At 50.2% G+C, this 27817-nt stretch overlaps 13 protein-coding genes across 13 annotated transcripts; 7 read left to right on the top strand and 6 right to left on the bottom strand.

Moving 5' to 3' along the window:
• The first annotated feature begins 119 nt into the window (after positions 1-119).
• Positions 120-2105, top strand: PHATRDRAFT_48105 (predicted protein). The gene has a single exon (XM_002182603.1). The coding sequence runs from the start codon at positions 362-364 to the stop codon at positions 2072-2074; it is 1713 nt and encodes a 570-aa protein (XP_002182639.1). The 5' UTR covers positions 120-361; the 3' UTR covers positions 2075-2105.
• Positions 2106-2207: 102 nt separating this feature from the next.
• On the bottom strand, positions 2208-3317 carry PHATRDRAFT_48104 (predicted protein; the record flags this gene model as incomplete). The annotated part of the gene is made up of 1 exon (XM_002182455.1): positions 2208-3317. The coding sequence occupies one exon, from the start codon at positions 3315-3317 to the stop codon at positions 2208-2210; it is 1110 nt and encodes a 369-aa protein (XP_002182491.1).
• A 984-nt stretch (positions 3318-4301) lies between these two features.
• SNAP (predicted protein) lies at positions 4302-5382 on the top strand (the record flags this gene model as incomplete). Its single annotated transcript, XM_002182602.1, has 2 exons — positions 4302-4566; positions 4677-5382. The coding sequence occupies 2 exons, from the start codon at positions 4302-4304 to the stop codon at positions 5351-5353; spliced, it is 942 nt and encodes a 313-aa protein (XP_002182638.1). The 3' UTR covers positions 5354-5382.
• A 264-nt stretch (positions 5383-5646) lies between these two features.
• CUL1_3 (CULlin protein 1) lies at positions 5647-8455 on the top strand. Its single transcript, XM_002182601.1, has 3 exons — positions 5647-5863; positions 6016-6107; positions 6217-8455. The coding sequence occupies exons 1-3, from the start codon at positions 5798-5800 to the stop codon at positions 8282-8284; spliced, it is 2226 nt and encodes a 741-aa protein (XP_002182637.1). The 5' UTR covers positions 5647-5797; the 3' UTR covers positions 8285-8455.
• A 109-nt stretch (positions 8456-8564) lies between these two features.
• Positions 8565-9779, bottom strand: PHATRDRAFT_48100 (predicted protein; the record flags this gene model as incomplete). Its single annotated transcript, XM_002182454.1, has 1 exon — positions 8565-9779. One exon carries the CDS (start codon positions 9777-9779, stop codon positions 8565-8567), a length of 1215 nt encoding a protein of 404 aa, XP_002182490.1.
• A 236-nt stretch (positions 9780-10015) lies between these two features.
• Positions 10016-10697, bottom strand: PHATRDRAFT_48099 (predicted protein). Its single transcript, XM_002182453.1, has one exon. The coding sequence runs from the start codon at positions 10572-10574 to the stop codon at positions 10134-10136; it is 441 nt and encodes a 146-aa protein (XP_002182489.1). The 5' UTR covers positions 10575-10697; the 3' UTR covers positions 10016-10133.
• Positions 10698-11179: 482 nt separating this feature from the next.
• Positions 11180-14653, top strand: GDCP (glycine decarboxylase p- protein; the record flags this gene model as incomplete). Its single annotated transcript, XM_002182600.1, has 3 exons — positions 11180-11401; positions 11693-13807; positions 13875-14653. The coding sequence occupies exons 1-3, from the start codon at positions 11278-11280 to the stop codon at positions 14651-14653; spliced, it is 3018 nt and encodes a 1005-aa protein (XP_002182636.1). The 5' UTR covers positions 11180-11277.
• A 501-nt stretch (positions 14654-15154) lies between these two features.
• On the top strand, positions 15155-15766 carry PHATRDRAFT_38475 (predicted protein; the record flags this gene model as incomplete). The annotated part of the gene is made up of 1 exon (XM_002182599.1): positions 15155-15766. One exon carries the CDS (start codon positions 15155-15157, stop codon positions 15764-15766), a length of 612 nt encoding a protein of 203 aa, XP_002182635.1.
• A 224-nt stretch (positions 15767-15990) lies between these two features.
• Positions 15991-16545, bottom strand: PHATRDRAFT_38474 (predicted protein; the record flags this gene model as incomplete). The annotated part of the gene is made up of 1 exon (XM_002182452.1): positions 15991-16545. The coding sequence occupies one exon, from the start codon at positions 16543-16545 to the stop codon at positions 15991-15993; it is 555 nt and encodes a 184-aa protein (XP_002182488.1).
• An 80-nt stretch (positions 16546-16625) lies between these two features.
• PHATRDRAFT_48096 (predicted protein) lies at positions 16626-18347 on the bottom strand (the record flags this gene model as incomplete). Its single annotated transcript, XM_002182451.1, has 2 exons — positions 16626-17794; positions 17882-18347. 2 exons carry the CDS (start codon positions 18345-18347, stop codon positions 17217-17219), a joined length of 1044 nt encoding a protein of 347 aa, XP_002182487.1. The 3' UTR covers positions 16626-17216.
• A 1553-nt stretch (positions 18348-19900) lies between these two features.
• On the top strand, positions 19901-21220 carry PHATRDRAFT_14845 (predicted protein; the record flags this gene model as incomplete). Its single annotated transcript, XM_002182598.1, has 1 exon — positions 19901-21220. A coding segment is annotated over one exon (1320 nt), but the record flags the coding sequence as incomplete, so codon positions are not given.
• A 768-nt stretch (positions 21221-21988) lies between these two features.
• On the bottom strand, positions 21989-24834 carry PHATRDRAFT_29309 (predicted protein). The gene is made up of 2 exons (XM_002182450.1): positions 23860-24834; positions 21989-23761 (listed from the first exon to the last, which is right to left on the bottom strand). The coding sequence occupies exons 1-2, from the start codon at positions 24673-24675 to the stop codon at positions 22049-22051; spliced, it is 2529 nt and encodes an 842-aa protein (XP_002182486.1). The 5' UTR covers positions 24676-24834; the 3' UTR covers positions 21989-22048.
• Positions 24835-25837: 1003 nt separating this feature from the next.
• PHATRDRAFT_48094 (predicted protein) lies at positions 25838-27792 on the top strand. The gene is made up of 2 exons (XM_002182597.1): positions 25838-27056; positions 27174-27792. The coding sequence occupies exons 1-2, from the start codon at positions 26052-26054 to the stop codon at positions 27669-27671; spliced, it is 1503 nt and encodes a 500-aa protein (XP_002182633.1). The 5' UTR covers positions 25838-26051; the 3' UTR covers positions 27672-27792.
• The last annotated feature ends 25 nt before the right edge of the window (positions 27793-27817 follow it).

The raw sequence follows: 27817 nt of genomic DNA, 5'->3' as shown, positions 1-27817 counted from the left end.
CGAGCGCCTCGGAAGCTTCGGACAGGCCATACCCGTAATTGCAAGCGGAGCATTCGCAAGCAGAGACCGCTTGCGCTTTTGCTTCCAACAACGGTGATCATCATAGAATCTCGGAAGCTCGAAGCGTAATGGCAAAGGATACTTGACCAGTGTTGCTTTATCCTGCCCAAACAAAGGTGATTAACAGTGTAGACGTTCGAACCACTGCACTTTGTTGCCGTCGTCATTTGCCCCGGGAATTACCGAAGAATAGTCTTTCCAAACGTCCCACTCCTCTGTTGTCCGTTTGTTTCGTTGCGCCAGACTTGCTTGCTTCTGCCCTCTTCTTCTTTCCCGCACAAGAATTACTTCCATCACCGTAATGACTTTCCGGGATCGAAGTCGACTCAGTGGAAGTGGCAATAGGAATAGGGAGGCTTCCTCTTTGGTTCCTAACAACATCATGTCTTGCCATATCCTATCCCCGTGGACTGACTGGGTGGAACAATGTCAAGTAGATTTGCTCGGATCGTGCGACGACAATTGCGCTTCTCGCCATGTATTGGGGGAATCCTGGCAACGAAATGGAGGTCTAGCGGATGGGCAGCGCGGACTGGATTTACGGCGGGCGGATTACGCCATTTGGCACGATGATGTGTTGGAAGCGCTCTTACAAGAGCAGCAGATGCAATTGAATTCGGCTTCATCTTTTAGTTCCAGCACATTGGATTCGTCTTTTGAGAAGGAACAGCAGCAAGAAGAAAAAAATGATGTTTCTGCGCCTGTTACCGGAGCGCTGAAATCTGGCGTCCGCAAGAGACCTCTGCGGCGTAGGAATACGAGTCCGATGCGCAACACTGCTCCAAGCAAGCCTGCGCAAGTGACGCCGTTACGAGCAAAGAGTCATTTCAATCTTCCGAACGAGCAAAAATATTTCTCCTCGCGCAACTCGCCCGTGACTGTTACGGGAAGCACAAGGTCCAACGTTAACAACAACAAGAGCGCCTCCGTGACATCCACTTTGTTGGCCCGCGATCCGGGACTATTTCTGCATCCCTTAGTTCAACTACAAAAAGACAAGGGCAAAGGAGAACCGATTGGTACCGCAGTCTGTGCAAACGGGGTATCCGAAGTCTTGCAGAAACTTCGCTCCAAAATGAAGGTAATCACCGAACTAGCTATCGATGCGAAGAAAGGTTCAGCTACGATGAAACGCAAGCAAGCCCGCGTGAGCATGCAAGACGCAAAATTTATCGAAACACGATCAGTTCTAGAACTGCGCATGGGATTTTTGTCAATTCAGTATGGTGTGTTATTGCGTTGGGATGTGGTGGAAACTGGGCAAGTTGTAATGGTAGTCTTGCGCAAAATGTGCTACGATCACTTCTATCCTTCCAAGAGTCTACGACCGACGCAAGCGCGACTGATTCAGCATCGGCTGGATGACGAGAAAGCCATTTACCACGAAGGAGACGCCATTTCGCCCCGGACGGACGGGACAGAAGTGACTTTACTCGAACCTCCTTATGCTGTGCCTCGACCAGAAATATTTGAACCAGCGCAACTAGCGGCTCGCATCGTCAGCGCCAAGGGACTGTCCCCGAAAAGCTCCTGGACAGTGCAATTGTCGCACGAATCTGTCGAAGTCTGGCTGCCACTCTCCTGCGACAAAACTACAGGATCTTACGTCGTCAAATCATCCGCATCTCCGGCTAGCTTTTCACAATCGCTGGCTCCTGAATACGACCTTCAAGGCTCAATCATGGAGATTGTCCTGTGGGAGAGTCCCAAACGCCGTCCCGGACTCAAGCGTGCTGTAGCAAAGTTACCCATTCCCCTACACGTGCTTGGTATTACACCAGTACGAATGTCCCTGCCGCTTCACGCCTTGCATCGGAACAGTAGTAATGTCGATGTCGGTAGCTTGGAATTGGAACTCGCTTGGAAAAGTCCGCATCAAGCTTGGTTAGACATGGAGCTTCGGGCCCGCCGGAGGCTCGAGCGACAGCCGTCGTCGCCTGGAAAACCCGTGCAGATCGTAATGGAAGAAGAACCACCCGAAAGCAAGTGGGATTGGATTTGTTACCTTTGCTAGAGCTGCGCAAGAAACCCCTTATCCGTTCAGGCTTAGGCAACAAAGTGTAGCCATTTCTTGCATGAGCACCGTCATGGATTCACAGATGGAGGTACGCGTAATCTTTTTGAGTAGCTTTGGATAATTGTTTGCCTTAGTCTGAGATTGGTGGCGGAAAAAGTTCACCATACTTTTGTTCGTAGATGACGGTCGATCGGGGTTCCGACCCGAGCACTACCCGGTGCAAGGTCGGTTCCAAATTACACGCGGCCCCCAAGGCCTTGCCGCCAAATAAAAGCATGACTTCCTGTCCGGTTTCCCACAAGCTCGACACGGGCGAAGCAGGACCGTCTACATCCATCCAAGTGCCCGTAGTACGATTCCAAACCTGCAGTCCCCGGGTGTAGGGACACAAGAACGGTTCCACAACGAGGAGACTGGGGTCAACGTGTGCCTTGAGCGTTACGATAGTTTCTCCTCGCAAAGGTGTTGTGTTAAAATAGTGCATGGCGTACCAGACCGAATAATCTTCGTCCCGATCCGGAATGGTGCCGACCAGTTGTTTCGTGTACGACGGGGATTGGCCGTGTGGTGACCACCAAGTGGAACTACCCGATCCAGGACGTGGTTTTCGTACAGCCATGTCTTTGGATTTGGCACCGGCTTCTATGGGTATTTTTGTTTGCTGTCCGGAGAGGAGAAGGTCCAATATCGTATCACACACGTGTCGAACCAAGCCCAAGGCCCGAAGCGTTGTGGATCTAGCTCGACCACCTGCGTCGGGCCACGGTTGATCGTCGACTCGACCCGCCGCTACGCGAAAGACTTCCCGCATTCCGTCTTCGCAAAACTCGTAGCCGAGACGGTACATGGGAATATTCTTTTCCGACCAATAGATATTCTGCGAAGTCGGCAATTCATCATTCTTTTCAAGCTGATTGGGAAACAAGTCGTGATGGACAGTGTCTCGGAGGTCACGAATGATTCGACCAGGCTGGGATGACTGGGGTGCGGTCAGAAAGACGAATCCATGCGTACGGAGGAATTCGTCGAACTGGGATCGAACCTGATCCGTCCGGTGGCGCTGCGCGTGCAACAGGACGTTGGACAATTCCAGTACGGGTAGGGGTGTTTTGAGTAGGTCCACTCCACGGCAGCCCACCGTTGTTGTCGCAGCCTCGGGTGAAGGAGGCGGCGGCAATCTGGAATCCAAGACCCCGAATCTACGGGTACGAATATATCGGAGCCGTCCGTTGTTTGTCATGACAAACAATCTCTTGCATCATGGAGAGTCGCAATGGTCGCGGATTTTTTCGATGAATCCGAAATCGTGCCAATGGAACGAGGGCCGAAAGGAAGGAGGTAGCTTGGTACGTCGTCCAACTGTAAATATCACTATTGCGTCCGTCCGTCTGTTTTTGTTTTATATTGCAATTTGGAAAGGCCGCAGTATGAAAATTTGGCCCAGAAAGCAAGGCTCATAAAATTGGATCTTTTCTTTTTGCGCATGACTGTACTTTTATAGAATCTCTATATATGTACTAGCCTTATTTGACTTACTCAAATAAGAAATCAACATCACCTGTGATGACAAAGACAAGTACACATGGATCCCGCGAGAAGATCGACCGTAGTCTTGGCAACAGGACTCGGTTGTGGCGAAGAGCTGTGTTGAGAAATTTCCTATCTCGATGCCCATGTGTGCAATTGGAACAGGCCTCCCCCCAAACCCCTTAACATCAACAACACCCTCCCTCAAACAACCAACCCAATTTCTATCGCTGTGGGTTGAATAACGTAGATGCTTTACAATTAACTTCAACCGGCGTTTGGATGAGGGAACAACCTCATGTTGCGACGGAAGTAGGTACCGGTAGTAAGCCCGTCGTAACCAATATTTGAATGACGACATGCAGTGTATGTATTCAAAGTTGACTTTTCGATAAGTACTTATGTCTCAACGCTTCTGAGTTTCGTAGCAAGAGAAGAGCGCATTCCTATCGATTACGCATACGACAAAGGTCATTCCGTCTACCGACTACGACGGACGGTACTCGGACATAAGGGAAGAAACACGAGAACAACGCGCTTGGCTCGTCTATCCTGCACTCGTCTCTAACAGGGAGTTCGTGCGATACACGACTGTACACATTCCTAGCAGAGAGCCTTGGTTACATAAAGCGCATCTCTCTGCCTTTCTAAAACACCGGTACTAGTCTTGCGATCAACGAAGGTTGGGATCTGTATTATGTCCGCCATTGCGAAAGCGCAAAAAGCCAAGGGCCAAGAGTACCAGGCCGAGGCAGGACGGGCGCTGACGAAAAAGTCGTGGTTTGCCAGCGCGCGTGACCGCAACGTCGAGGACGCCGCGGAATTGTACCTACAAGCTGCCAACGCCTACAAAGTCGGTGGACTCAATCAGGAAGCTGGTGACGTCTACAATGTCGCGGGTGAACTTTATCGTGACAAGTTAAAGCAAGCCAATGAAGCGGCCAAGTGCTTTACACAAGCAGGTAGGTTGCGTTGCGTTGGTGGAACTATTCCTTTTGTAGTGCGTTCAAGAAGAAAGAAGCCTGTTGTGGACCACTACACTAACTAATTGGTTTTGTGCGTTCCTTTTAAGGCTCTTGCTATAAAAAGAGCAATCCGGTGGATGCTGTTTCTAGTTATCAGTCCGCAGTCAGTCTCTTGACGGACGCCGGTCGTTTGACGCAGGCCGCCAAACTGTGCAAGGAATGTGCCGAGCTATACGAGTCGGAGGAAGTCGCTGAAGCTGGTGGAAAATCCAACGTGGTTGCCGCCATTGAAGCGTACGAACAAGCCGGCGAATTGTTTGGTATGGAAGACAGTAAATCGCAGGCTTCCCAATGCCGGGCCAAAGTGGCGGAATTATGCAGTGCCGCGCTCGATCCGCCAGATCTACTGCGGGCGGCAGGATTGTATGATGAACTCGGACGAGCATGCTTGGACTCGAATTTGTTAAAGTACAACGCAAAATCGTACTTTTTGCAAGCCATCTTGTGTCATTTGGCCAACGGGGACGCGATTGGGGCGGAACAAGCCTTGGGCAGATACGAAGGTGTGGATTATACGTTTGCTGAATCGCGAGAAGGCAAATTTTGTCGACAACTAGTGGAATGCGTGGAAGGTTACGATGCGGAAGCGTTCGCGACGGCGTGCTACGAATTTGATCGCATTTCCAAACTCGATCCTTGGAAGACTTCCATGTTGGTAAAGGTCAAGCGCAGTATTCAGGATGACGGTGCCGGCGAAGAAGAAGATGATGTCGATCTTACCTAAAGTATTTATCTATGTAGTTTTGGTATACCAAATAGACTGGATCGTTGCGGCTACAATGCTAGTTGCTGGTGACTGTGAAGGAAACAAGAGTCGAGCAATTCGCTAGCGTCCGATTGCGTGTCAGGATTGTTTTACAGTTAGGGAATTCGTATCTTTTGCTGACGTCACAAACGAAAACGGCAGCATACCGCAAATTATCTAGGTAGTCTTCTGCTGCGCATCACGAGTGTTCTTTTCCGCAGGTTTAATCTAGAGCCAGTACTGGTGGACCTTTCGTTCCCATTCGATCGCAAAATCAAGTGTCTGATGCGGCACCACTATACGTGAGTACTCTCTCCTCTCTACATTGTTTGCTGCAAATTTCTTTGCCAAAACCCAAGAGGAACACCTGTCTATATTATCTAGTTTTGCCGACGGTAATCAAGCAGCGGCTGTATTGGAGCCATGTCCGGGAACGCTTCGGGCATTATTCCTTTGGAAGAGGGGTGGAACGATGAAATCAAAGCCAAGGTATGTATCTCCCTTTGCCATTACCGTGAAGTAGGCGAGAAATACCCCCTCGTCCTTTCCGGCATACCTTTGTGGGTATCGATTGTCTGCAAATTAATTGCTTAGCCATTCGGACCGTACCTTTTACACTTTGTATTTCTCTTTGTACACAGGCCATTGATAAGCTCGAAGCCATGCTCAACGGGGGTCTGAAATCGGGTGAAACAAATATGTTTGGTCCACGGGAATATGTGCAGATTTACACGTACGTTTCATTTGCGTTTTCAGCAAGCTGAAAACACATTGTACCAAATTTTGTGGTATTCACTTCCTTCTTGTCACCGCGCTTACCCTTTGTGTCGTTTTCCCCCCAGGACTTGTTACGATATGTGCACCCAACGTTCTCCGTACAACTGGTCGCGCGAACTGTATCAACGACACGGCGAAACGATTGAACGATACCTTGCCAGCACGGTGATTCCCGCGTTGCGGGACAAGACTGGTCAGGGCGGTACCACGCTCCTTACTGAACTCCAGCACCGCTGGGGGGATCATCAAATTATGAACAAGTGGTTGAAAAAGTTCTTTACCTATCTAGATCGATACTATGTTAAGCATCACAGTTTGCCCACGCTCTCACAGGCCGGTCTACGATGCTTCCGTACTCACGTGTACGATGAGATGAAGCGCGAGACCACCGCGGCGATTCTAGGTCTCATCAACGACGAACGTGAAGGACAGATTATTGACAAAAGTCTCGTCAAGTCGATCGTGGAATTATACGAAAATATGGGTATGGGCTCTCTGGATGCGTACAACGGTGATCTGGAAGAACCCTTGTTGCAGTCGACGCGGGAGTTTTATGCAAAAAGGCGTGAGGAGTGGATCAATGATTCGACTCCGGATTATCTCGTCAAGGCGGAAGAGGCGCTGCAAGAAGAACGCTCCCGTGTTGCGGATTATCTTTCGTCGAGTTCGGAACCTAAAATACTCAGAGTGGTTGAGGAAGAGATTCTTGAAAAAGTAGAACTTGTCTTGTTGGAAAAGGAAACATCTGGTTGCCGCGCATTGTTGCAAAACGACAAGTCCGAAGACTTGAGTCGTATGTTTCGGTTGTTCCAACGTTTGGAAAACGGTCTTACTCCAATCGCCGCAATTGTTCAGGAATTCATCACATCCATGGGTCAAGAAATTCTGAAACGGCGTCAGGCCCGTTTGGATGGGGGCGAAAAAGACAAAAACGATGATCCCAAATTCGTCAAGGCGATTATCGAGCTGCACGAAAAGTACCTTGGCGTTGTCAAAAAAGACTTCAGTGGGCATTCTCTTTTTCAAAAGGCGCTCAAGGACGCTTTTGTGGAAATTGTAAACAAAAATGTAGGAAGTTTCACAAATGCTGAGCTTATGTCCACGTTCTGTGATCGAATTCTCAAGAGTGGCGGTGAAAAGCTTTCCGAAGCCGAAGTGGAAGAATCCCTGGACCGCATTGTGCAACTTTTTTCCTACCTGACAGATAAAGATTTATTCGCAGAAATTTATCGAAATCAACTTTCCAAGCGTCTTTTGAACCAGCGGTCTACTTCGGATGATGCCGAGAAGCTAATGATTGCCAAGCTCAAGGTCCAATGCGGTACGCAATTCACATCTAAGATGGAAGGTATGCTGGCCGATTTGGCTGTTGGTAGTCAACAACGCACAGAGTTCGAACAGCGAATGCGACAAGTCGAAACCTCGCTGGATTTCAGTGTGCAGGTATTAACGACAGGTTTCTGGCCAACGTATAAATCACCGCAGGTTACTTTGACGGAAGAAATGAACAAGTGCATGAAAGTCTTTCGCGAATGGCACGAATTAAAACACCAAAAGCGCAAGCTGGGTTGGGTATTGACGCAGGGCAGTGCAACGGTTCGCGGTACGTTTGGAAAGAAGTCGTACGAAATTCAAGTGTCGACACTCCAAGCGATTGCTTTGGACGCTCTTAGCGGTGGTGAAACACTTAGTTTTGAGGATTTGTCACAGCGTCTAAATTTGGAAGAGACGATCCTGAAGCCTTTGATGCACTCTTTGTCGTGCGGTAAATACAAAGTAATTGCAAAAACGCCGGCGAGCAACAAGATTAATACGACAGACAAGTTTACGGCAAATGCCAAGTTCTCATCGAATATGCGCAAGATCCGCATTCCAATGGCCTCTCTCGACGCTAATTTCAATACGAAGAAAGTGGAGGAGGATCGTTCCATTGCCATAGAAGCCGCAATTGTTCGAATCATGAAGGCGCGAAAAACTTTGCAACATCAACAGCTGCTTTCCGAAGTCCTGGCTCAGCTTTCCTTTTTCAATCCCAATCCGCGGGTTGTAAAGAAGCGGATTGAGGCTTTAATAGACCGAGAGTACTTGGAACGCGGTACGGACAACCCTGGAGTGTACAACTACTTGGCCTAAGGAACAAGCTGGGTAGGATCTAGGGTACTGAGAATCCTTTCCTTGTACTTTTCGCAAAGTCCAGCTAACAATAGCACTATACATTTCACATGTATTTGCTTGTTTTGATACCAACTTGCGCTTTTCAATGTTAGCTTATGTCTTTACAATTAGCGGTTCACGACCTATGTCATCTTCTTATTTGACCCCCAACATTGAAAGTGGCAGTACAGATATCTTTGCACCTTTCGAATACAACTTGATTTTAGCCTTGACTGATATAGATCAATAGTTGTGGAACCTAAGATATAAAAGTTGGATCCCAAGCGGGGTCTGTAATTTGAGATTCGTCCCAGCCGTCGCGAATACCGAGTCGGCCAGCTGGTAACTGTTCGTCCAATCCATCTAAAATGTCCATTTCGGTCTCGGTCAATCGAAAGTCCTGGACTGCGTCCCAGGAGTTTTCTTGTATAGCCATGCGTTCAATATTAAACTTGCTGCTACCGCGTGGAGTACAAATGAATCCTTTTTGGAGAGTCCATTGGATCAAAACTTGCTGCTTCGTCATGCTTTTTTCTTTGGCAATTTCGCCAAGTACGGACCAGCCAATTTGTGGCCCCTCGACCGAGCTGAGTTTGGACCAAGCGCTACATGATACCACGCTGTCGTGTTTGGATGCCCACTCAACGATATCTTTGTGTTGATTGAAGGGACTGATGATAAGCTGGATCACAGAGGGAGCGGGTAGACCAGCATCTACTAACTCTTGCAAAGCGGCGACTCCAAAATGGCAGACACCAACTGCTTTGATCTTGCTCTTGGCTTCTAAGTCCAATAGAGCTTCATACGATGCCAGTCGTCGCGATTTATCCGTTAAGGGTGAATGAAGCATCGCAAGATCGACATCGATACCTTTTAAAGGGCCTCTTTGCTGCGAGATGATCGCGTTTTTGACCTCCCGAGGCTTTGTAGATTGCTCGTCGTTGGAAATCTTGTGTGTCAAGAATATCTCTCGACGACGTTCCTGTGGTGATTTAGGAATAATACTCGTTGGTGTGTACTCTGAAGAAAGTCCCTGATGTATGTATGAGCGCAGAGTTTCTCCCACAACTGGGTTTGTGCCATATTGCGTAGCGACGTCAAAGTGGCGGGCTCCGGCTTGCAACGCTAACTGGATCCCTGCCTCTATCTGGTCAGCAGTTGTTTTATACATAGAATACCCGATTCGCGGGATAGTCAAAGCCTTAGTCTTAGAATTCGGAAGCAGAAGCCTGGATTGATTATGCAGATATGTAGCGGTTTCTCCTGTGTCGCGCACCGCCTCCGCTTCGTTAGGCGACGATAAAAGCACGCCGAATGCCGTTGCCGCTGATGCTTGCTGGGCGGCAAGCAAAACATCTCGTCGCGTCGCTTGTGTTTGTGACAATCCCAAAACCACAGCCAATCGTAGCCATAGAGTAAAAGAAAAGAAAATTGCAGGACGCATCTCGGCCTTTTGACTACATTTGAAGGACATGCCAACGGGTTGGGGAGGGTTCGGTATAGTGGCCTATTTCGGTGATTGACAGAGAATTTAATTTTTGGTCGAAAGGAAGTCGCGTTAGGTACCGGGTATCCGTGATTGACTAGGTCATAGACAGAAAACGCGTCCACATTCCAACAATACCCATTCTCGAGATAGAAAACGGTGGCGAGGCAAAGATAACAGTAAACTTGTCAACTATTTCATCTTTACTATAAAACAATGGGCGACGTTAAACTTATGTCATGCAGACATAGAAGGCATACAATTAGTCGACGACAAAAGCCTTGATCTGGTATAACGACCGAACAAAGGGACTCCCTCGAGGCGAAAAAAACAAAGAATATATTACTTCGTTTTGCTCTCATCTGTAACGGCCGTCAGCCTCCGCATCGGTGCGGCATCAGTGTATGCTTTCTTGACAACGGGAGGGTTTCGTGGTTGGACAGCTACCAGACTGAACGATGGCAGCTCGGCCCCACCACTGGGAAAACCACCACGATCAGCCGGTACCACGTTTGGATTGATTCCTTGTGCCGCTTGAACTGTGTCGTATATACATTTTTCCATACCGAGCGTGACAAAGGGTAAGGCGAGGAGGCCGTACACGCCGACGGGCGATTGCACAATGCGCGTGACGGCTTTCCCCGTAAAGCCTCGTTGATGACCATAGCAAAAAGCGCAGAATGGAACCATGGCGGCAGCGAACGAAATCACCCAAGCTTTGTTGTCACGGTCGTCGTACTCGCTCATCGAAGCCGGTAATGGTGTGTCCGTGGTGTCGGGCATTTCGGTAGAAATAGAAATGGACGAAATAACCTCGGCAAAAAGAATAAGACACCGACCTGCTAGTGTACAATAAAAGACCAAAGCAACTGACAGTGAATGGTCGGAAGCAAGCCGTGAGGTCAAGAGCGTCAAAGTTTTCTTTCTATAAAGGGACAATTCTTCCCGACGTAGACTATTCTTTCGGTTCACGAGAGTTGTCCACTGTCAGGTGATGAGGTCGTTGCATTCTCGCTCCTAACCGTAGACGAACCAAGACGAAAACGTGTTTTCGCGATACCCGTTATTACAAGTAGACAACCTTCTGGCCTGTTGTGTGAACTGAAGAAAGGCGCGTGCGCTTCTGTTTTCCAAATGAAAGATGACGTGTTGAAGGATTTTAGCAGAATTTCGGAAAATGAGTGTTTACCAACGTCATCATTTTGTCGCTTCAAGTCTCCGCAGAGTTGCAACCGAGAAAAATAAGAATTTTTAAAGACAAAAGCGGAATAGAAGACGCTCAGAAGTATAAGTTTCTGCGACATGCTCTGCGTCACCACGACCTCTCGGTTTTTCGATAGCGTTCCACTTGGTGTCGCGATAAAGCATTCACTTTTTCTCTACCGGATCGCAGTTGGTTTTTTTGCCGTTCCGGAACGACAAATAAACGAAGACCCAAAGTCGATCTCCCAGGACGTGCCAATCATCTTTTTTTATCTCCGCCACCATGATTCGACGTTCTATTGCTCTTCGTCGAATTTTGGCACGCGAAAAGTGTAGCCGAGCCTTTCACGCGTCGGCGGTTTTCGCGGACGCCTTGGACATGAAAGACACCTTTGCCCGCCGCCACGGTAAGTACTGGCTGGGTCCTGCGCTTCCAGGAAGTTCAATTTTTGCATTAGAGTTTTGTGTTTGCGTCATCGTGACGTCAAGATTTTCTCTACTGTAGTTTTGTGTAAAATCTCTACTGGCACGTGCAATTTCGATGACGTCCGCTAGTGCGTGGTATAAACCCTAATCGAAGCCGGTTTTGATCGACGATGAAAAAGATCGAGTATGACCATGGTGGTCCTGTGGCGGTTGATCTTCAGCTGAAGCCCTCTAACGACTGATTTCTTACCTATCAATTTCTGTTTTTACAGTGGGACCGTCTCCCGAGGACTCCAAGTCCATGTTGGCAACGATTGGCTTTGACTCGTTTGAAGGTCTCATCAAATCGACCGTCCCGCCCAATATTCTGTCGCCCCGAGATCTCGCCTTGGAGCCAGCTCGTACCGAGTCGGAAGCGCTCCACCGTATCAAGGAAATGGCCAAAAAGAACAAGGTCATGAAGTCTTACATCGGAGCCGGCTACTACGATACACAGGTTCCTCCCGTCATCCTCCGTAACATGCTGGAAAACCCCGGCTGGTACACGGCTTACACTCCTTACCAGGCGGAAATTTCGCAGGGACGCTTGGAGATGTTGCTAAACTTTCAGACACTGGTTGTCGATCTGACGGGATTGCCCATGGCAGTAGCATCATTATTGGACGAAGCTACGGCGGCTGGTGAAGCTATGCAGATGACGTTTGCGCTCAAGGGGAAAAAGGGCAAGAAGAACAAGTTCTTTGTCTCGCAGGATGTCCACCCGCAGACCATTGGTCTTATCCAAACTCGTGCCGAAGCCATTGGAATTGAGGTGATTGTTGGCGAGCACAGCAAATCTGACTTTTCGGCTGGTGACTACTGCGGCGCTATGGTGCAGTACCCGAACACCTACGGAGAGATTGAGAGCGGAGGCGAGTCTTACGAAGCCTTCACTGCTCGCGCCCATGAAGGCAACGCCATGGTTATCGCCGCCACTGACTTGCTCGCTTTGACCAAGTTGGCCCCGCCCTCTACCTGGGGTGCAGATATTGCCGTTGGATCGGCCCAGCGTTTTGGTGTCCCCATGGGTTTTGGGGGCCCACACGCTGGTTTTCTCTCCACATCGGACCAGTATAGCCGTAAAATGCCCGGCCGTATTATCGGTGTTACGGTCGACTCGTACGGAAAACCCTGTTTGCGAATGGCCATGCAGACTCGGGAACAGCACATTCGTCGAGACAAGGCGACCTCCAATATTTGTACCGCCCAGGCTTTACTGGCCAACATGGCTGCGGCCTACGCTATTTACCATGGCCCAAAAGGTCTTGCCGACATCGCCGGACGTGTCCACGCTCTGGCAGCTGTTGGGCATCGCGAAATTGGCAAGGCTGGTTTCAAGGTTACGGAAGGACCTTTTTTTGACACGTTTACCGTCGATGTTTCCTCCAAGGGCATGAACGCCACGGAAGTCCAGGCTGGTGCCGCTAGTGTTGGCGCTAACGTGCGTGTCATCGACGAAAAGCGTGTTGGAGTAGCCATGGGTGAGGGCATCACTCGTGACGATCTCGGAAAACTACTGTCTGGGGCTTTTAAGATTTCCAGTCCTGATTTGTCAGCAGACGATTCCCTCTCCAACTTGGATCCTGCCGTCGCCCGTGAAGGTGAAATCTTGACACACCCTATTTTCCGTCAGCACCACTCCGAAACGCAAATGCTCCGGTACCTCAAGACACTCGAAAACCGTGATTTGGCTCTGAACCACTCGATGATTTCGCTTGGCTCCTGTACCATGAAGCTCAACGCAACGAGCGAAATGATTCCCGTGACTTGGCCTGAATTTTCTGACATACACCCGTTTGCGCCGCACGATCAAACTATTGGCTATCACGAAATGATTGAAGATTTAAACAAGGATTTGTCGGAAATCACAGGTTTCGCTGCGGTGAGTGCCCAGCCTAACTCGGGTGCGACTGGCGAATACGCGGGTCTACTGGCCATTACAAAGTACCTAGAAAGCACCGGTGAAGGACACCGGAACGTTTGCTTAATTCCCAAATCAGCCCATGGGACCAACCCGGCTAGTGCAGTCATGGCTGGTATGAAGGTTGTTGTCGTAGAGAATGACGACCAGGGCAACGTGGATTTTGGTGACTTGACCGCCAAGATTTCCAAGCACAAAGACAACTTGGCCGCCTTCATGGTCACATATCCTTCCACGTTCGGTGTCTTTGAAGAAAGAATCGTAGAAATTTGCGACGCAATCCACGATGCCGGTGGCCAAGTATACATGGACGGTGCTAACATGAACGCACAGGTTGGTCTGACGAGTCCGGGTTTGATTGGCGCTGACGTGTGCCATTTGAACTTGCACAAGACCTTCTGCATTCCTCACGGAGGTGGTGGCCCAGGTAGGTTTGAATTGCATGCAGTTTGATTGCTCAAGGTTTTCGGGTATGACTGACACTTTTGTTCTAGGTGTCGGTTCTATCGGAGTTCGTGAGCACCTTGCTCCTTTTTTGCCAGGGCACGTAATGGATCCTCAGGCGTCGGGAAAGCTTTGCGGAAACGACATTTGTGTACCAAAGACTGAGGGTGCTGTAGCTGCAGCCCCTTTCGGTTCTGCCGCCATTCTCCCGATTTCTTGGATGTACATTAAGATGCTTGGAGCTGAAGGTCTTAAAGCTGCCACCAGCCATGCTATCTTGAACGCGAACTACATGGCTGCGCGTATGAATGGAGCATATGATGTCCTCTTTACTGGAAAAAACGGACAGTGTGCGCACGAATTTATTTTGGATCTTCGTCCCTTGAAAGCCGCAACCGGTGTAACGGAAGAGGACGTTGCTAAGCGTCTTCAAGATTACGGATTCCACTCTCCTACCATGTCTTGGCCCGTTGCCGGAACTCTCATGATTGAGCCGACTGAGTCGGAAGATTTGGGGGAACTTGATCGCTTTTGCGACGCCATGCTTTCCATTCGGGCAGAAATTGATGATATTGGCAGTGGCCGTATTGCTTTGGAGGATTCGCCATTGCACTACGCCCCGCACACAATGAATGACCTGGTCAATGAGAAGTGGGATCGTCCGTACTCGAAGGAGGTTGGCATTTACCCCGCTCCTTGGATCCGCGCCAACAAGTTCTGGCCCAGCTGTGGCCGTGTCGATAATGTCTACGGGGACCGAAACCTGGTATGCACATGTCCCCCACTGGATGTATATGAAGACGATGATGACAAGAAGCTTGCCGCTTAAATGTTTGATTGGATAGACAAGTCGTATAAGAGCATTAAGGTATCTAATGTCGACCTTTGGTGGCCTCCGCAAATTATACTGGGTCAGATGCGTTAGAAATAGGCTCGACATTTTAAGTCAGCGCAAAGACGTTGGTTGTTTTCTGTTATAGTCGAGTGACTGCCTGACAACTTACAGTCAACAGATAAAAGAGTAGAGAGTTATACAGTCAGGGGCTTACAATGTGAATAACAGATAGCTTCACTGGCAGGAAGGCATCATAATCTGGCTGCCGCCTTAACACATGGATCGTTTCATGGAAAAACTTCATTCCGGGTCCTTTTGGAGTTTATTGCGTTATTATGTCTATGAATGTGGATGCGAACAAAAATGAGCTCAAATCCTCCCGGATGGTGTCTTCTTGTTTGCAACCCCCGAAGACACTCTGGCCTGCAGCGTTAAGAATACAAGGACAGTCTCTGGTCTTCTTCAAATTTCATCACTGGTCCCAATATTTTAACTATGATACGGCCCTTGGTTTTTCTTTTCGTTGGCTGGGTGACAGAAGGCTTCTGCCTCTCATCGCCGTCAGTTTTGGTTAAGGTGAGACAGGTGCAGACGGAATCCGACGTGACTGCCTTGGCAGATCTACGCTACAACGAGTGGATAGCCAATTTAGGGCCAGACGCACCGTCTGTAGAAGCTTTTCGAGGAGCCACAGCGGAGCTTCAGGCGGAACGCGCTGCTGGTGGAGCCTTCAGCTTTATCGCTTGGCAAGATCCACACCAAGTCGTATTAGGAGCTGCTGAGTTGAGTCCATTGGAGATAGATGGCGCCTTAAAGATACCTGCCGACAAAATGCTGTATGTGACGGATGTGGTGACAGCGCGCCAGTATCGCAGGAATGGGGTTGCGGCAGCATTGATGATGGCAATGGAAGATGAAGCACGGATTCAACAAACGTCCTATTTGTTGCTGCATGTGGAAGAGGGCAACGAAGCTGCCTTGTGCTTTTATCGAACTCGAATGGGGTACATCGATCCAACATCCGATCTTCTATCGCGTATCGATACTGAACTTCTTCATAAGAATACAAACACCTGGGGCCAAACTGTCCTTGCCAAAAAATTGTAAATGTGGAAGCTAACAGTAATAACCTCTAGAGTGATGGTAGATAGATTCAAAAAGCATAAAATGAGAAATTGTCCCTTGCTGCCTTCACAATGTCACTCATCCTACTATAAAAGCACTGCATTAGTTATTGACTGCACCTCGTTTCAAATCAGCTCTTTCACTCGATCCGATGTGAGTCTGAGAAAACACTCAGACACAGCTTATTGCTCCCGCTTCACGTCATTCTATTTCTTGCTCTCTTCGAGTTTGCGTTTAATGGCTTGTATCCGGGAATCTATTTGCCTTGCTTGTTGCTGGGTAGAAAGGTTCCGCCCTGATGGTCCTGTACTGCCCCGTAAAGATGAGACGGTTCCAGATTGTTTGTCGTTGGCTGGTCGAACTGTTAACAGCCTTCCCAACAGCGATTGGCCATGTAGTGCTGTCATAGCTGCGGCGGCTTGCTCAGGACGGGCCATTTCGCAAAACCCGTATCCGCGATTTGCGAGCAGGTTTATTCGGACAACTTCGCCGTATTTGCTAAACATCTTTTCGATATGAGTTTGCGTTAGCTTGGGGTGCAAATGTCCGACGTAAATCGTCGTGCAAGAGACCCCATTTTCAAAGTCAGACTTTCTCGACTCAAGACTTTCAAACGACTTGGTTGAAGTCGCTCCAACTCTGTATTTGGGTTTGATAGAAGTGACCTGGGGATAGCTGGTCGATTGCAGTTCGGAACTTGGGGATTTTTCTTTCGGTTCATCCTCTAAACAAATGTCTTTTTCTATTTGTTGGCGCTTCATAGCCAATGCAGGGTACTGGTATAAACTGTTCTGATTAGCCTTTGCTAAGTCTGAGGTTATTGGCAGTGACAGTCAACGGCAACACCTACGCCGTCAACACACAAGTTGCCGTGCTGTGGGGGATCGTGACGGGAAAGAATTTACTGGGCGTATCGTACGCTGTGCCGAGTCGCGGGGAACTTCAAAACCCAAAGCTAATGTGTTGTTTGAAAATTTCAACCAAATGAATACAACCAAAACCAGGTTTTACGGTCAGTTAATCGCATAAAACACAATTGTTTTTTAAAAAAAAAGTTACTCTACGTGGTCAGAAGCCCCAAAAAGAACAACACCCGGGATTCCAACGTGGTCCCCCACCGTAGTACTAACCGAGCCCGACGATGCTTAACTTCGCTGAGCAGACGGGAAGCGGTGCTGTCATCGTGGTATGGTCGTTCCTATCAAGCGCTGTTTGGGTATTGTTATAAAAACACATTATACGTTTCATGCGTAGAAATTACTTGTTAGTGTAAGTATCAACAACGAATTAACAGTAGAGAGCTGCTGATTGGTTGGGCTTTCTCTAAATCAGAGATACAACTTGAGACAGACCAAAGTGAGAGTTTGTGTGGAAGTGCAAGAAATTGCGGTTCTTATAGCTAATTAGCAAATTGTCTACGCCAGTTTCATTTCTAGGCGTCTCGCTGTTCGTAGTATTTGATAGCCTCGCTTTTGAAGAAATAAGAGTGATAAAGATTGTTCTTTCGAGTCCACTTGTTCCATGAGTAGCAATCCACATTGACAACCTTACCCTTCAAACTCGGGTGCAGGTTTTTCATATTGGCGCCATTGCTGCCCAACGCTCGTAAGCCTGCATGCCGCGCTCGGCGGGCCATCAAAGGGACATCGCTTCTGGAGTGCATCACATGGACCTTATTTTGCGCCATGCCAGCAATATTACGACCGTAGTCCAAATTAGCATCGTCGTGATCGTTTTGGGCGCGATCAAATACATCATGCCGCACATCGGCGGCCGACATGTACACATCCTCAAAAGGTGGTGCGGAAAGCTTGCGCTTCGCTAAGCCGCTGGTACGGGATGGCTGGTGCGGAGGTGCCGTGAGTTTGAGCACGAAATTACCCATACTGTGACAAAGCAATGATTTGCGCAAGGAACTGGCCACGTCCAACAAAGGCTGAAAGGCTCGGGCAGCCCCGGGAACGAAGACATTTCGATCATTCATGTAGTCACGAAGCCCTTTATCGCCGGCTGAGAATCAATGAATTGCAAGTCTGAAAGAGTCAGGAGGTGCGTTCGCAAGGAAAACGTGATTTGTACCGCACCTGAAGAACGTACCTGGCCAAATAACTGGAATAATAGCCAACTCGTCGCTTTTTCCGTAGTTTTCCGCACATCTACGCAACCAGGATTCCGGTTGCGAGTCAAAGCCGTGGACGCAGAGCAATGCTTTGCGATGCTGCAGTGGATTCCAACGATCCGACACGCGGGGAGATTCGGCATCCAACCTGGCCTGTAGCTGGCCGGGAGGCACCACCGTGCCGTGAAACACAGGACTCCGAAACGGCCATTTTCCAACGGTTTCACCGGAATCCACAACGTCGCGTAAGACGTGTGCGGTCGTGTCGTCCACTTTCCCAGGAATTCTGGCGTGAAACTTGACGCGAGAGGTGGGATGGCCCTTTCCAAGTGGTTCGACGTCAATGCTGGTAATAACGTAACCGGGATAGGAGAAGCGGCTATTTTCATCGGCGGCTAAAGCACGACGGTTGTTGAGAATGGCCAAAAGTATGGTCACCCACATGCCTCGCAGACAACTGTTTTGAATTTTCATCGTCAAAAAGCAATCGCAACGCGTGAGGAGGGTTTTGCTTTTCTCTTCGGTCCGCAAATTGTGCACTCAAGGTTTTGTGAGCGGTCCCAAAGAAAAGAGAGATCATATTGCACAGGCTGTATCAAGATAACAGATCCTTAAGCGAAAGGCGCAAGTGACAGAGTGCATGCAAACCTCAGTAAAAAAGATGTCCTATCCGAGCATGAGAGTAACTTATGTTAAGAAAGCAAAGGGGCTCTCATAATTGTAAATCCAATCGGTTACTGTAAATGTAACGTATCGTTTCTCGAGTCACTCTGGCTTTGACGTCCGACGATAAACGCAGAAGGCACAGCGTGGCGTAAAGCCTGAACCTTCATGTAGTTACTGCGCGCCCAAAATCCCACAGCGGTCTGTCTGGTTTGTGGTTGGCAGTGGAGATTAGTGTTACCTCCTCGTACCATGGATGGGTCGAACATCTCTCGACGCCAAACAAACGGTAGTACCAAAGTGTTTCGGCAAGACCGACTCTTTAACTTGAGAAAGGAAGAATCTCATCCGAAGTTGACACCAAAGCCCTTGCTCAACGCCTTTTGAATTCATTCTGCATCCTGACGGGTTTATTCTGGGTTTAGGCTGCTTCCCGTCGTGCCCTTTCTAGACGACGGGGGCTCCGCTATTCCGCACACTGTACAGTCGTGGACTCGAAAGGACTCATTGGCGTCGACATGTCGCTGGAAGAAAAGACGCTGCGATTGTCGGCGTTGGAAACGAATCGGGACGAGAAGCGACGTCATTTGGAGAACTTGTTTCAGCATTCGCGGAAAGTACAAGAACAGATGCGACACTTGGAGCAGGAACTGCTGCGCTTGGACGATGATATTGACGTGCTGGAACGGGAGGTTCTCGAAAGCGACCCGTCGGACGAGAACAACGTCGTCGACGCAGACACACGACAGCGACAGGATCGATACGAGCAGCAAACGCAGGAACCTAATGTCGACGAAGGAAACGTCAAGGAATCGCCGGATTCTCGTCGACGAAGGAGTCTTTCGCAAACACAAGCAGATGAACTCCTGACCGATCCCATGACCATGTGTACACAGGCCGATGAGCTACTATCGGACCCGGTTTCGCAGCAGACCCAGCTGGATCGTGTACCAATGGCTCCGTTGCCAACGTCTCGCCCTTCTTCTCGATCCTCCAATTCGGTTGGTATGTTACAGCTAGAAGTGTCCAAGCCCCGCGCGAAGAATAAGCCAACACCAATGTCATCCATGGACGATACAAATCGAGAAAACAATGCCCGATCCAATACACGGTCGGGAACGCTGGATTCCTTTCTGCTGCGCCCAAATCCTGTCTCTGCAGTATCCGGGCCTGTCTCCGCTTCCGCAGTTTCTCCAGCCGCAGACGTATCCTCAAGTAACACTGCCTTGCCAGCTCGTGAATCTCTCCAACACTTATCCCAACTGCAAACGGCCCCCAGTACATTGGCGGTGTCACCCTCGTACGATCCCAATGCACATTTGACCCATAATAATTTCCAATGGTCAAGCTCCATGATGTACCATTTGCAATACTCCTTCCGGATACGATCCTTTCGTGATCATCAAAAAGAAATCGTTAACGCAACAATGTCTGGTGACGACGTATTCGTCATTATGCGCACGGGAGGGGGCAAATCCTTGACTTACCAACTGCCCGCATTGTTGGAAGGACGAGGCCCTTCAGCTCAGGTCACCTTCGTCATTTCTCCCCTGCTTTCGCTTATTCAAGATCAAGAGGAACAGATGAATGCGTTTTGTCCCAATTCCGCCACTTCGTTTTCGTCCGGCCTAACCGGTGGCAACGCCGAACACGCCCGGAGATGGAGTATGGTCCGGGACCCGACAGCGGGGATGTGCCTGGTGTTTGTCACACCCGAAAAGGTCCACAAGTCGGGCAAACTCAAGTCGGAGCTGCAAAAACTGCACGATCAAGGTCGTCTCGGGCGATTCGTAGTTGACGAAGCACACTGTGTGTCGCAGTACGGTCACGATTTTCGACCCGACTACGCGCAACTCGGTATACTGAAACGTCAGTTCCCTTCGATACCCATGATTGCCGTGACGGCCACCGCATCCGACCGCGTGCGGGAAGATGTCTGTCAAATCCTTCGTTTAGGTACACGTTATCGCTTCTTCCGGTCAACCGCCAATCGACCCAACTTGCAGTACTCCGTCCGGCCTAAACCCGACAGCAAAGATGGTATTCTTGCTAACATGGCGGCTTTCATCCAAGAGCACCACGCCAAGGATGCCGGCATTGTGTACACGTTTAGTAAGAAAGATGCCGACACGGTCGCGGATGCACTGTGTCAATACGGAATTGTTGCCCGTTCGTACCATTCCGACGTTTCGCCCACCAACAAAGAATACATTCATCGGTCTTGGATGCGCAACGAAACGCAGGTGGTGGTCGCCACTATTGCCTTTGGTTTGGGCATTAACAAGCCGGATGTCCGCTTCGTCTTGCATCACACAATTTCCAAAACGTTGGAAGCGTATTATCAAGAGTCTGGACGCGCTGGTCGGGATGGCCGAGACGCCAACTGCGTCTTGTACTATAGTCCAAAAGACGTCCCACGTATGATGAAGATGGTGCACGGGTCGAACGGAGAGCAACTGCTATGGACTATGGTACGGTACGGTCAAGCTTCGGGGAACGACGCCGTTTGCAAAGCAATCATGCTGGCAAGTTTGGGGGAACCAGACAGTCCCGATCCGCAACAAGTACAGAAGGAAAATGACGGAATAACAACGGACTCGAGGGATGTTGGGAAACACGCTAAAACTGTGGTCCAGCTGTTGCAGAAACGTATCCAAGACGGTGAAAATCTGACGCTGCCCATGCTGGTCAAGGAATGGAGAGCCAAGCCGGATACGGCACCGCAATGGTAAGCTTTCAGATTTGTTTGCTGGATCTTAGATTGAATGTATGTGCTCAAATTGTTTGGTTTTTCTTCAGTGTCAAAGAGAATCCTCCAGCGAAGGACGACCTAACCGTCACCGAATGTGAGCGAATTGTCATTATGCTATTGGTGGAGGGTATCTTGGACTACTACCTCGTGTTCAACGCGTACGAGTACGTATTGTGGGTTTCGTTACACTCCACCAAAACTTCCTTGCCTCATTCCTTGTTGTATTACTTATCAGCTCGGTTGTATATCTCAAACTCGGTGCCCGAGGACCATTGTTGTTGCAGTCGGTGGATCCGAAAATCATTTTCCGATTGCCAAAACGGGAAGAAAAGGCAACTGCTTCAAAAAAAATGGTAAAACGACAACCAAGTGGCCAAGCTGGGGAATGGCTCACCGCCAAGCCGAAGGGGAAAAAACAGAAAAAGGCACCCGCTAAAAAGACAAAAGTTCCAGCGAAAAAAAAGTCCAAAACCAAGAAGACGAAGCCAACGGTTTCCAAAAAGTCAAAATCTGTAAAAGGAGCGAAATTGACCTTGCAAGAGGTAATCGAGCTCTCGTCCGACGACAGTGTTTCCTCTGACGATCCCAAGCTTGCATCATTCCGAAAGGGCAGCAAAACCAACGGCAATAGAAATTCGTGGGGCAACAACGAGAGTGACAGCGAATTTGAGTTTGACTAGTGAAATTTTGTAAATTAGATGCTGTAATTAAAGCCGCTGCGTGAGACGCTTCAATCTTTAAGCCCACGGCTTACGATTTCAAACAAATCTTCGCTCAGCTTCATGGCGTTCAATTTTTCGAGCTCCGCCTTCATGAGCTGGCCTCTTTCCTCATCGTACCGACGCCACTGGATCAAGCTGCTAGCCATACGACTACTGATCTGTGGGTTGAGTTTGTCGAGTTCGGCAATCGTGCTTCCCAAAAACTTGTAACCTTCGCCACTCTCGTCGTGGAAGGCAGCCGAGTTCATTGCAAAGGCACTGATCAGCGAGCGACAGCGATTTGGATTCTTTAGTGTAAAGTCCGGGTGTTCCTTGAGTTTTTTGACGCGGTTCAAAACATCCGGCAGGTCCGCAACTGCTTGGGTCATGAACCACTTGTTAAGCACGAGAGCGTCACCCTCGGCATCGTCGTAAAAGGTCTGCATGGCTTCATCACGGGCATCAGCACCCTCTCCATCCATCGAAGCCAAGGCTCCTAGACCAGCGATTTTGTCCGTCATGCCTTTGGCATTTTGAAAGTGCTTCATCGCAAGTTCCGCAGCAGCAATTTGCTCCTGGTCTGTTTCGCGGATAGAGCACAAATACTCCAATAGGGTATTGCGCAACCGACGACGACCAATTGCTTCAGCATCCACCTTGAACTCTGTCTCAGCTTGCATAGTCTCCGTCAAACCATCATACGTGGTTCGGATCTCTGATTCGTACTTTCGAGCCAGAGCCTTTTTCACTTTACCACGGGCCTCGTGGAGACCAACAGGATCAACGATTTTCATTTCTTCCGACAGGGTCGATTCAGAAGGCAACGTGAGTGCGTACGCTTGAATCGAGTAATCCGTAGTCTTTTGCTCCAGCGCCATTCGGAACGCCTCGTCCACAAACGCCTGTGTAGTGGAAGAAATCTGGTCGTTAAGCGTTTGAAAAATCAAGGACGTGTACAAGCGTTGACCGGCATCCCAACGGTTGAAGCCGTCTGTATCCCGCGCGGCCAAAAAGGCCAGATCACTTTCGTCCACTTCGCCGGAAACTGGCTCGAGCTTGACCGGAGCGGAAAAGTCCCTCAGTAGCGACGGAACCACGTCCCCCTCGAGTCCGTCAAAAGTAAAGACTTGTGAGGCTTCCTTCAATTCCAATACCGTGGTGGGGACCACTTCCTGACCTGTGGCCTTATCGAGCAGCCCAAAGGCCACGGGAATGTGCATGGGCGTTACACTACGACTAGACTGAGAGAGTTTCAGCGTAAAGGTCCCGTCCGCGTAGGAAGTTTCGTACTGCACCGTAGGAGTTCCGGGTGTGCTATACCACAAGGCGAACTGCGTCAAATCCACGTTGTTTGCGTCGGCCATGGCAGCCAAAAAGTCGTCGCACGTCACGGCCGAACCATCATGGCACTCAAAGTACAGCTTCATCCCCTTGTTGAAACCTTCCGGAGTTAGAATGGTCTGGTACATTCGAATGACTTCGGCACCTTTGATATACACCGTCCCGGTGTAAAAGTTGTCCATACTAATGTAGGATTCGGGGCGGATAGGATGCGACATGGGACCAGCGTCTTCGCTGAATTGGCGGGCCCGCAGGACCCGAACGTCCTCAATTCGTTTTACGGGCTTGCTGTTCATGTCACCGGAAAATTCTTGGTCGCGGAAGACGGTCAACCCTTCCTTGAGGGTGAGCTGGAACCAATCACGGCACGTCACACGGTTGCCCGTCCAGTTGTGAAAATACTACACATAAGAGAAGAACATCAAGGGGGTACAGTGAGGAAAAAGTACATTTACACGTCGTCCACCAAATGCCCGGAAAAAGACCGTCGGATACGTACTTCATGTCCAATGACTCCTTCGACGCGTTCAAAGTCGGTGTCGGTGGCGGTACCTTCATCGGCGAGCACGTAGGCCGTGTTAAAGACGTTAAGTCCCTTGTTCTCCATGGCGCCCATGTTGAAGCTGTCCACGGCCACAACGTTGTAAAGTTCTAGATCATACTCGAGTCCGAAACGCTGTTCGTCCCACTGCATGCTGCGTTGTAAACTTTCCATGGCGTAGGAAAGTTTGTGGACGTTGCGAGGTTCCGAGAATACCTCCAGTTGGACCTTTTTGCCCGACACGGTGGTGTAGGAGTCTCGAATACTCCCGAGTTTTCCGACCACCGCGGCAAACAGGTAGGACGGTTTGGGAAATGGGTCACTCCATATGGCGTAGTGGCGAGAGTCGTCTTCGGGCACAGTCCCTTGATCCAGGCGATTGCCGTTGGAGAGAAGAATAGGATAACGCTCCTTATCGGCTTCGAGTCGTACGCTGGTAAAGGTGGCCATGTTGTCGGGTCGATCGGGATAGTACGTGATGCGCCGAAATCCCATAGCCTCGCACTGGGTACAGTACATGGCGGACGCCTCGTCCTTGTATAATCCGGACAATTGCGTATTCTCTTCCGGCACCAGATCCACGACGGTTTGCACGACGGCCCCATCCACGGGCGTTTTGAGGAGCAACCGTCCCGGTGCGAGTTCGTAATCCACCCCCTCCCGCAATTCCTGACCGTTCATGCGGACGGAGCGCAACTGGAGACAGGTTTCGTCACCATCCAGCACGAGCGGGATGGGTTCGCCGACGTACCGCGGATTGGCAACGAGCGTCATTTTCGTGGTGACCGTGGTACGGCCGTCGCGAATGACGAAATCCAGGGCTACTTGATCGACGGTAAAGGGCAAGGGTTGGTAATCGCGACGAAAGTACTCCACCGGCGTGCTCGTGACGGATTCCGCGTCCGTTCCGACGGCAGAGTGTAGAGACGTGGCGGGAGGCGCCAAGGCACCACCGCGATAGCCGTGAGCCTGCCTTATGGTGGTGGTAATGCCGGGACGGGAGGGACACTGGGGTGGGGTCCAGGCGTGCCCGAGTCCGGACTGCGTGCGGCGCCAGGAGCGTATCGCGGAGGCCCGGGACGGGTGCGCCCACGCCGCGACGGAACCGCGATACGGTGGCGTCGTGCTGAGACTCCACCAAAACCAAGTACTCGCGGCGGAGACGAGACGCATCTTGGGACTGTTTGCGTGTGAGAGAGAGAAAAGTCAGGGGAGTCGGTTGACGAACGTGGGATTCTTGGTGTAACGTGAGCCAGGGCTTACTGTTGGCACGCAACGAGTGGAATCTATGTAACCGTGAACTAGCACAGGATCTGAATAGATACGGGTGACAGGTGACGATGTGTAACAGTCAGTTTCTCTCGCAACCATCCCCATCCCGTTCCGAGTCACTCTTTTGCTACATTTCCATATCTCACTGTCACACACACAACACGTACGTGTCACCAATCAAGGGCGCACTACTAGAGTCGTTCTTCGTGGTTCGATGTGTGTGGTGTCGGGGCTAGGGTTGGATTCACAGTCAGTATGGGTTTGGTATCCTTCCTTTCTTTCTTGCCGTTCCAGCGCAGACCTCTCGCGTCGTGACACTGGGGAACGAATGATTCTACGGGATTCCTCCAGCAAAACCCTGCTCCGGACTCTCACCACCTGTCGTAGTAGTATAGGAAAAGAACAACCCGAATTTCCGTAATACTGCGTCCAGCGGGGGAGCGGAGAATTTGGACTGCGCCAATCCCACGGCCTGGCCTGGCCACGGTTTCGGTACCAAACAGAAATTCGGCGGGAGGGACACGTCATACACCGTACGGTAAGGATTCGGTCGCCGCGTCCCCAACCCGCGCGTGTGCCGTGATCTACGGGACGGACCGTCCACTCACCTACGGCGTTTGCGCGTAACCCCTATCGTTTGGGGACAAACAACACAAAGATCCAATACGCTCGTCGGGAACGAACGATCGATCGACCGACCTGTCCGTACCAATTCGATCCCCTTCGTCCGACATCCGGAAAGGACACGCGGCATTGTTCCACGACGTGTCTCTATTGCTACCAATCCTTTACTGGCAATACACATCCAACAAACACAGATACACAAACACACCCACACGCCTACCAACACTCTCGTTCCGCACGGCATTCTTTCTCTCATGAAGTTTGTGCGTTTGTTCTCACTGACGGTGTGTGTATGGGGCTGCGCGGACGCGTTTGCTCCGCGGTCCCCATCCCCCACACGGGATGCGACGCGCTTGTTTATTTCGAGTTGGGGCACCAAAGGACCTCCGTCTCGTTGGGCCGAAGCCGCGGAACAGCAGAATCCTCAAACCAACCTGCAGAGTTACTTGAAGGAACCAGCGGCGGTGGAAGCCCGGGCCAACCTCGACGGCACCTGTCTCGTTTCCGGACTCGTGCGCTCGAAAGAACGCACCGATCAGTTCGTCTTTGATCTCCTCAATCACGAAGAATCCGCCTTTGAGTTCAATCGCATCGTCGCCTTGGTTCCGGACGCCAAGTTCGCCAAAAAGCGACTCCTCTCGCGCTCCGCAAGGTACACCGGACTCCTGGACAAGCTAGAATTCGTCCAAGCCGAACAAGGCACCGACGCCGCCGTCGCTACCGAAGCGCAACTGGAAAACGTCAAGTCTTGGGTTGCCGTTTTGGACGCCAACGATCGGGATGAACAAGCGCAGGATCTGTTGGAAACCTGCCGAGCGATTATCGCCGTTGCCCAAAAGGCCTCCGCCTTGGAGAATATTGCTATTCTACTCGCCGGCGCCAACGAACTCGAAGCGACGGCCTGTCAAGCCGTCGTGGACGAACTCCAAGCCCTGCACGCGCAACCCGAAAGCCCCAAGACCTACACTCTCGTCGCGGTGGGGGCCTTGGAAGAACGTCCCGAAGGACAAACGGCCTACGCGTTTGCTGATTTCGGCACCCCCGAAGCCGTCCTCCCGGCACAGGCCGTATTCTCCCGCGAGGAAAGTCTCCGCTTCGTCACCGAACTATTGCAACTCGAAGCCGGGGCCAACCGGGCCCTCGCCTTTGCCGAAGTCTACAACCAAAACAAGACGGAAGCCAAACTCGTCAAGGGACTCCGGCAAGCTGGCTACGCACGACCCCAAGAAATCGATCACATGCTCCGGGATGGACCAGCGGTACGTGCCTATCACCATCACGAATCGCCGTTAACGTGTACTTGCGTACGCGCACCCGAATTTTTTTTAAATTTGTAAACACTCACACATTCATTTACACATACATTGGTTTGACAGGCGTACAAACAAGCCATTCAGGACTTTTTGACCAAAAATCCGGACGCGGCCAAGGGTTACACCACCACGGATGCTTGGTGGGAGCAAGACATTTACAAACAGAGTCGGGCGCGGACGGCCGAGCGCGAGGTGGAAAAGACCAAATTCGCCCTCGACGAACGCACGCAGGAAGTCGAAGCCATTGCCAAGGAATGGGCCAAGCGAGAATTCTTCCGGGTCAGCATGGCCGGCACCGTCGACGCCGATATGACCGAAGACGAATTCATCGAAAGCTGCTGGGACCGGGCACTCTTTCAGGGTGATCTCAAGTACCGACAAATGAAGGGCGAAAAAATGGACGAAGAAACAGAATTGGCCACTTTTCAGTCGAAGCAGGAACGCAAACAAAAGGCCATGCTTGAACGAGCCAAAAAGGAATTGGCCGAAATTATGCAGGAAGATTTGGACAAGGACGACGATGAGGATGACGATGATGAGGATGACAAGAAGAAGAAGTAGTAGTAAACAGAGGGGCTAGAGACAGAATCCATTCGAATGGATATCTTGAAATTGGAATGTGTACGTACGTACACACGTGTCAAGCGCAATTATTCGGTAGCAGTAGAAGGTAACAACTCGCAATATGTTTCTTACGTCGTTTTGGT

This window comes from Phaeodactylum tricornutum, chromosome 16, assembly GCF_000150955.2.
Source record: "Phaeodactylum tricornutum CCAP 1055/1 chromosome 16, whole genome shotgun sequence".
NCBI classification, from domain to species: domain Eukaryota; phylum Bacillariophyta; class Bacillariophyceae; order Surirellales; family Neidiaceae; genus Phaeodactylum; species Phaeodactylum tricornutum.
Note: the sequence above shows the minus strand (reverse complement) of the source record. Positions and strands in the feature narration are given on the sequence as shown.

Excerpts from the sequence above, each read along its gene's own strand:
- PHATRDRAFT_29309 (XM_002182450.1), bottom strand. The coding sequence starts at position 24,675 with ATGACGCTCGTTGCCAATCCGCGGTACGTCGGCGAACCCATCCCGCTC. Across the intron at positions 23,762-23,859 it reads AAGGAGTCATTGGACATGAA|TATTTTCACAACTGGACGGG; the intron begins GTACGTATCCGA and ends TCTTATGTGTAG.
- PHATRDRAFT_48099 (XM_002182453.1), bottom strand. The coding sequence starts at position 10,574 with ATGCCCGACACCACGGACACACCATTACCGGCTTCGATGAGCGAGTAC.
- PHATRDRAFT_48105 (XM_002182603.1), top strand. The coding sequence starts at position 362 with ATGACTTTCCGGGATCGAAGTCGACTCAGTGGAAGTGGCAATAGGAAT.
- PHATRDRAFT_48094 (XM_002182597.1), top strand. The coding sequence starts at position 26,052 with ATGAAGTTTGTGCGTTTGTTCTCACTGACGGTGTGTGTATGGGGCTGC. Across the intron at positions 27,057-27,173 it reads TGCTCCGGGATGGACCAGCG|GCGTACAAACAAGCCATTCA; the intron begins GTACGTGCCTAT and ends TTGGTTTGACAG.
- CUL1_3 (XM_002182601.1), top strand. The coding sequence starts at position 5,798 with ATGTCCGGGAACGCTTCGGGCATTATTCCTTTGGAAGAGGGGTGGAAC. Across the intron at positions 5,864-6,015 it reads ACGATGAAATCAAAGCCAAG|GCCATTGATAAGCTCGAAGC; the intron begins GTATGTATCTCC and ends CTTTGTACACAG. Across the intron at positions 6,108-6,216 it reads GAATATGTGCAGATTTACAC|GACTTGTTACGATATGTGCA; the intron begins GTACGTTTCATT and ends TTTTCCCCCCAG.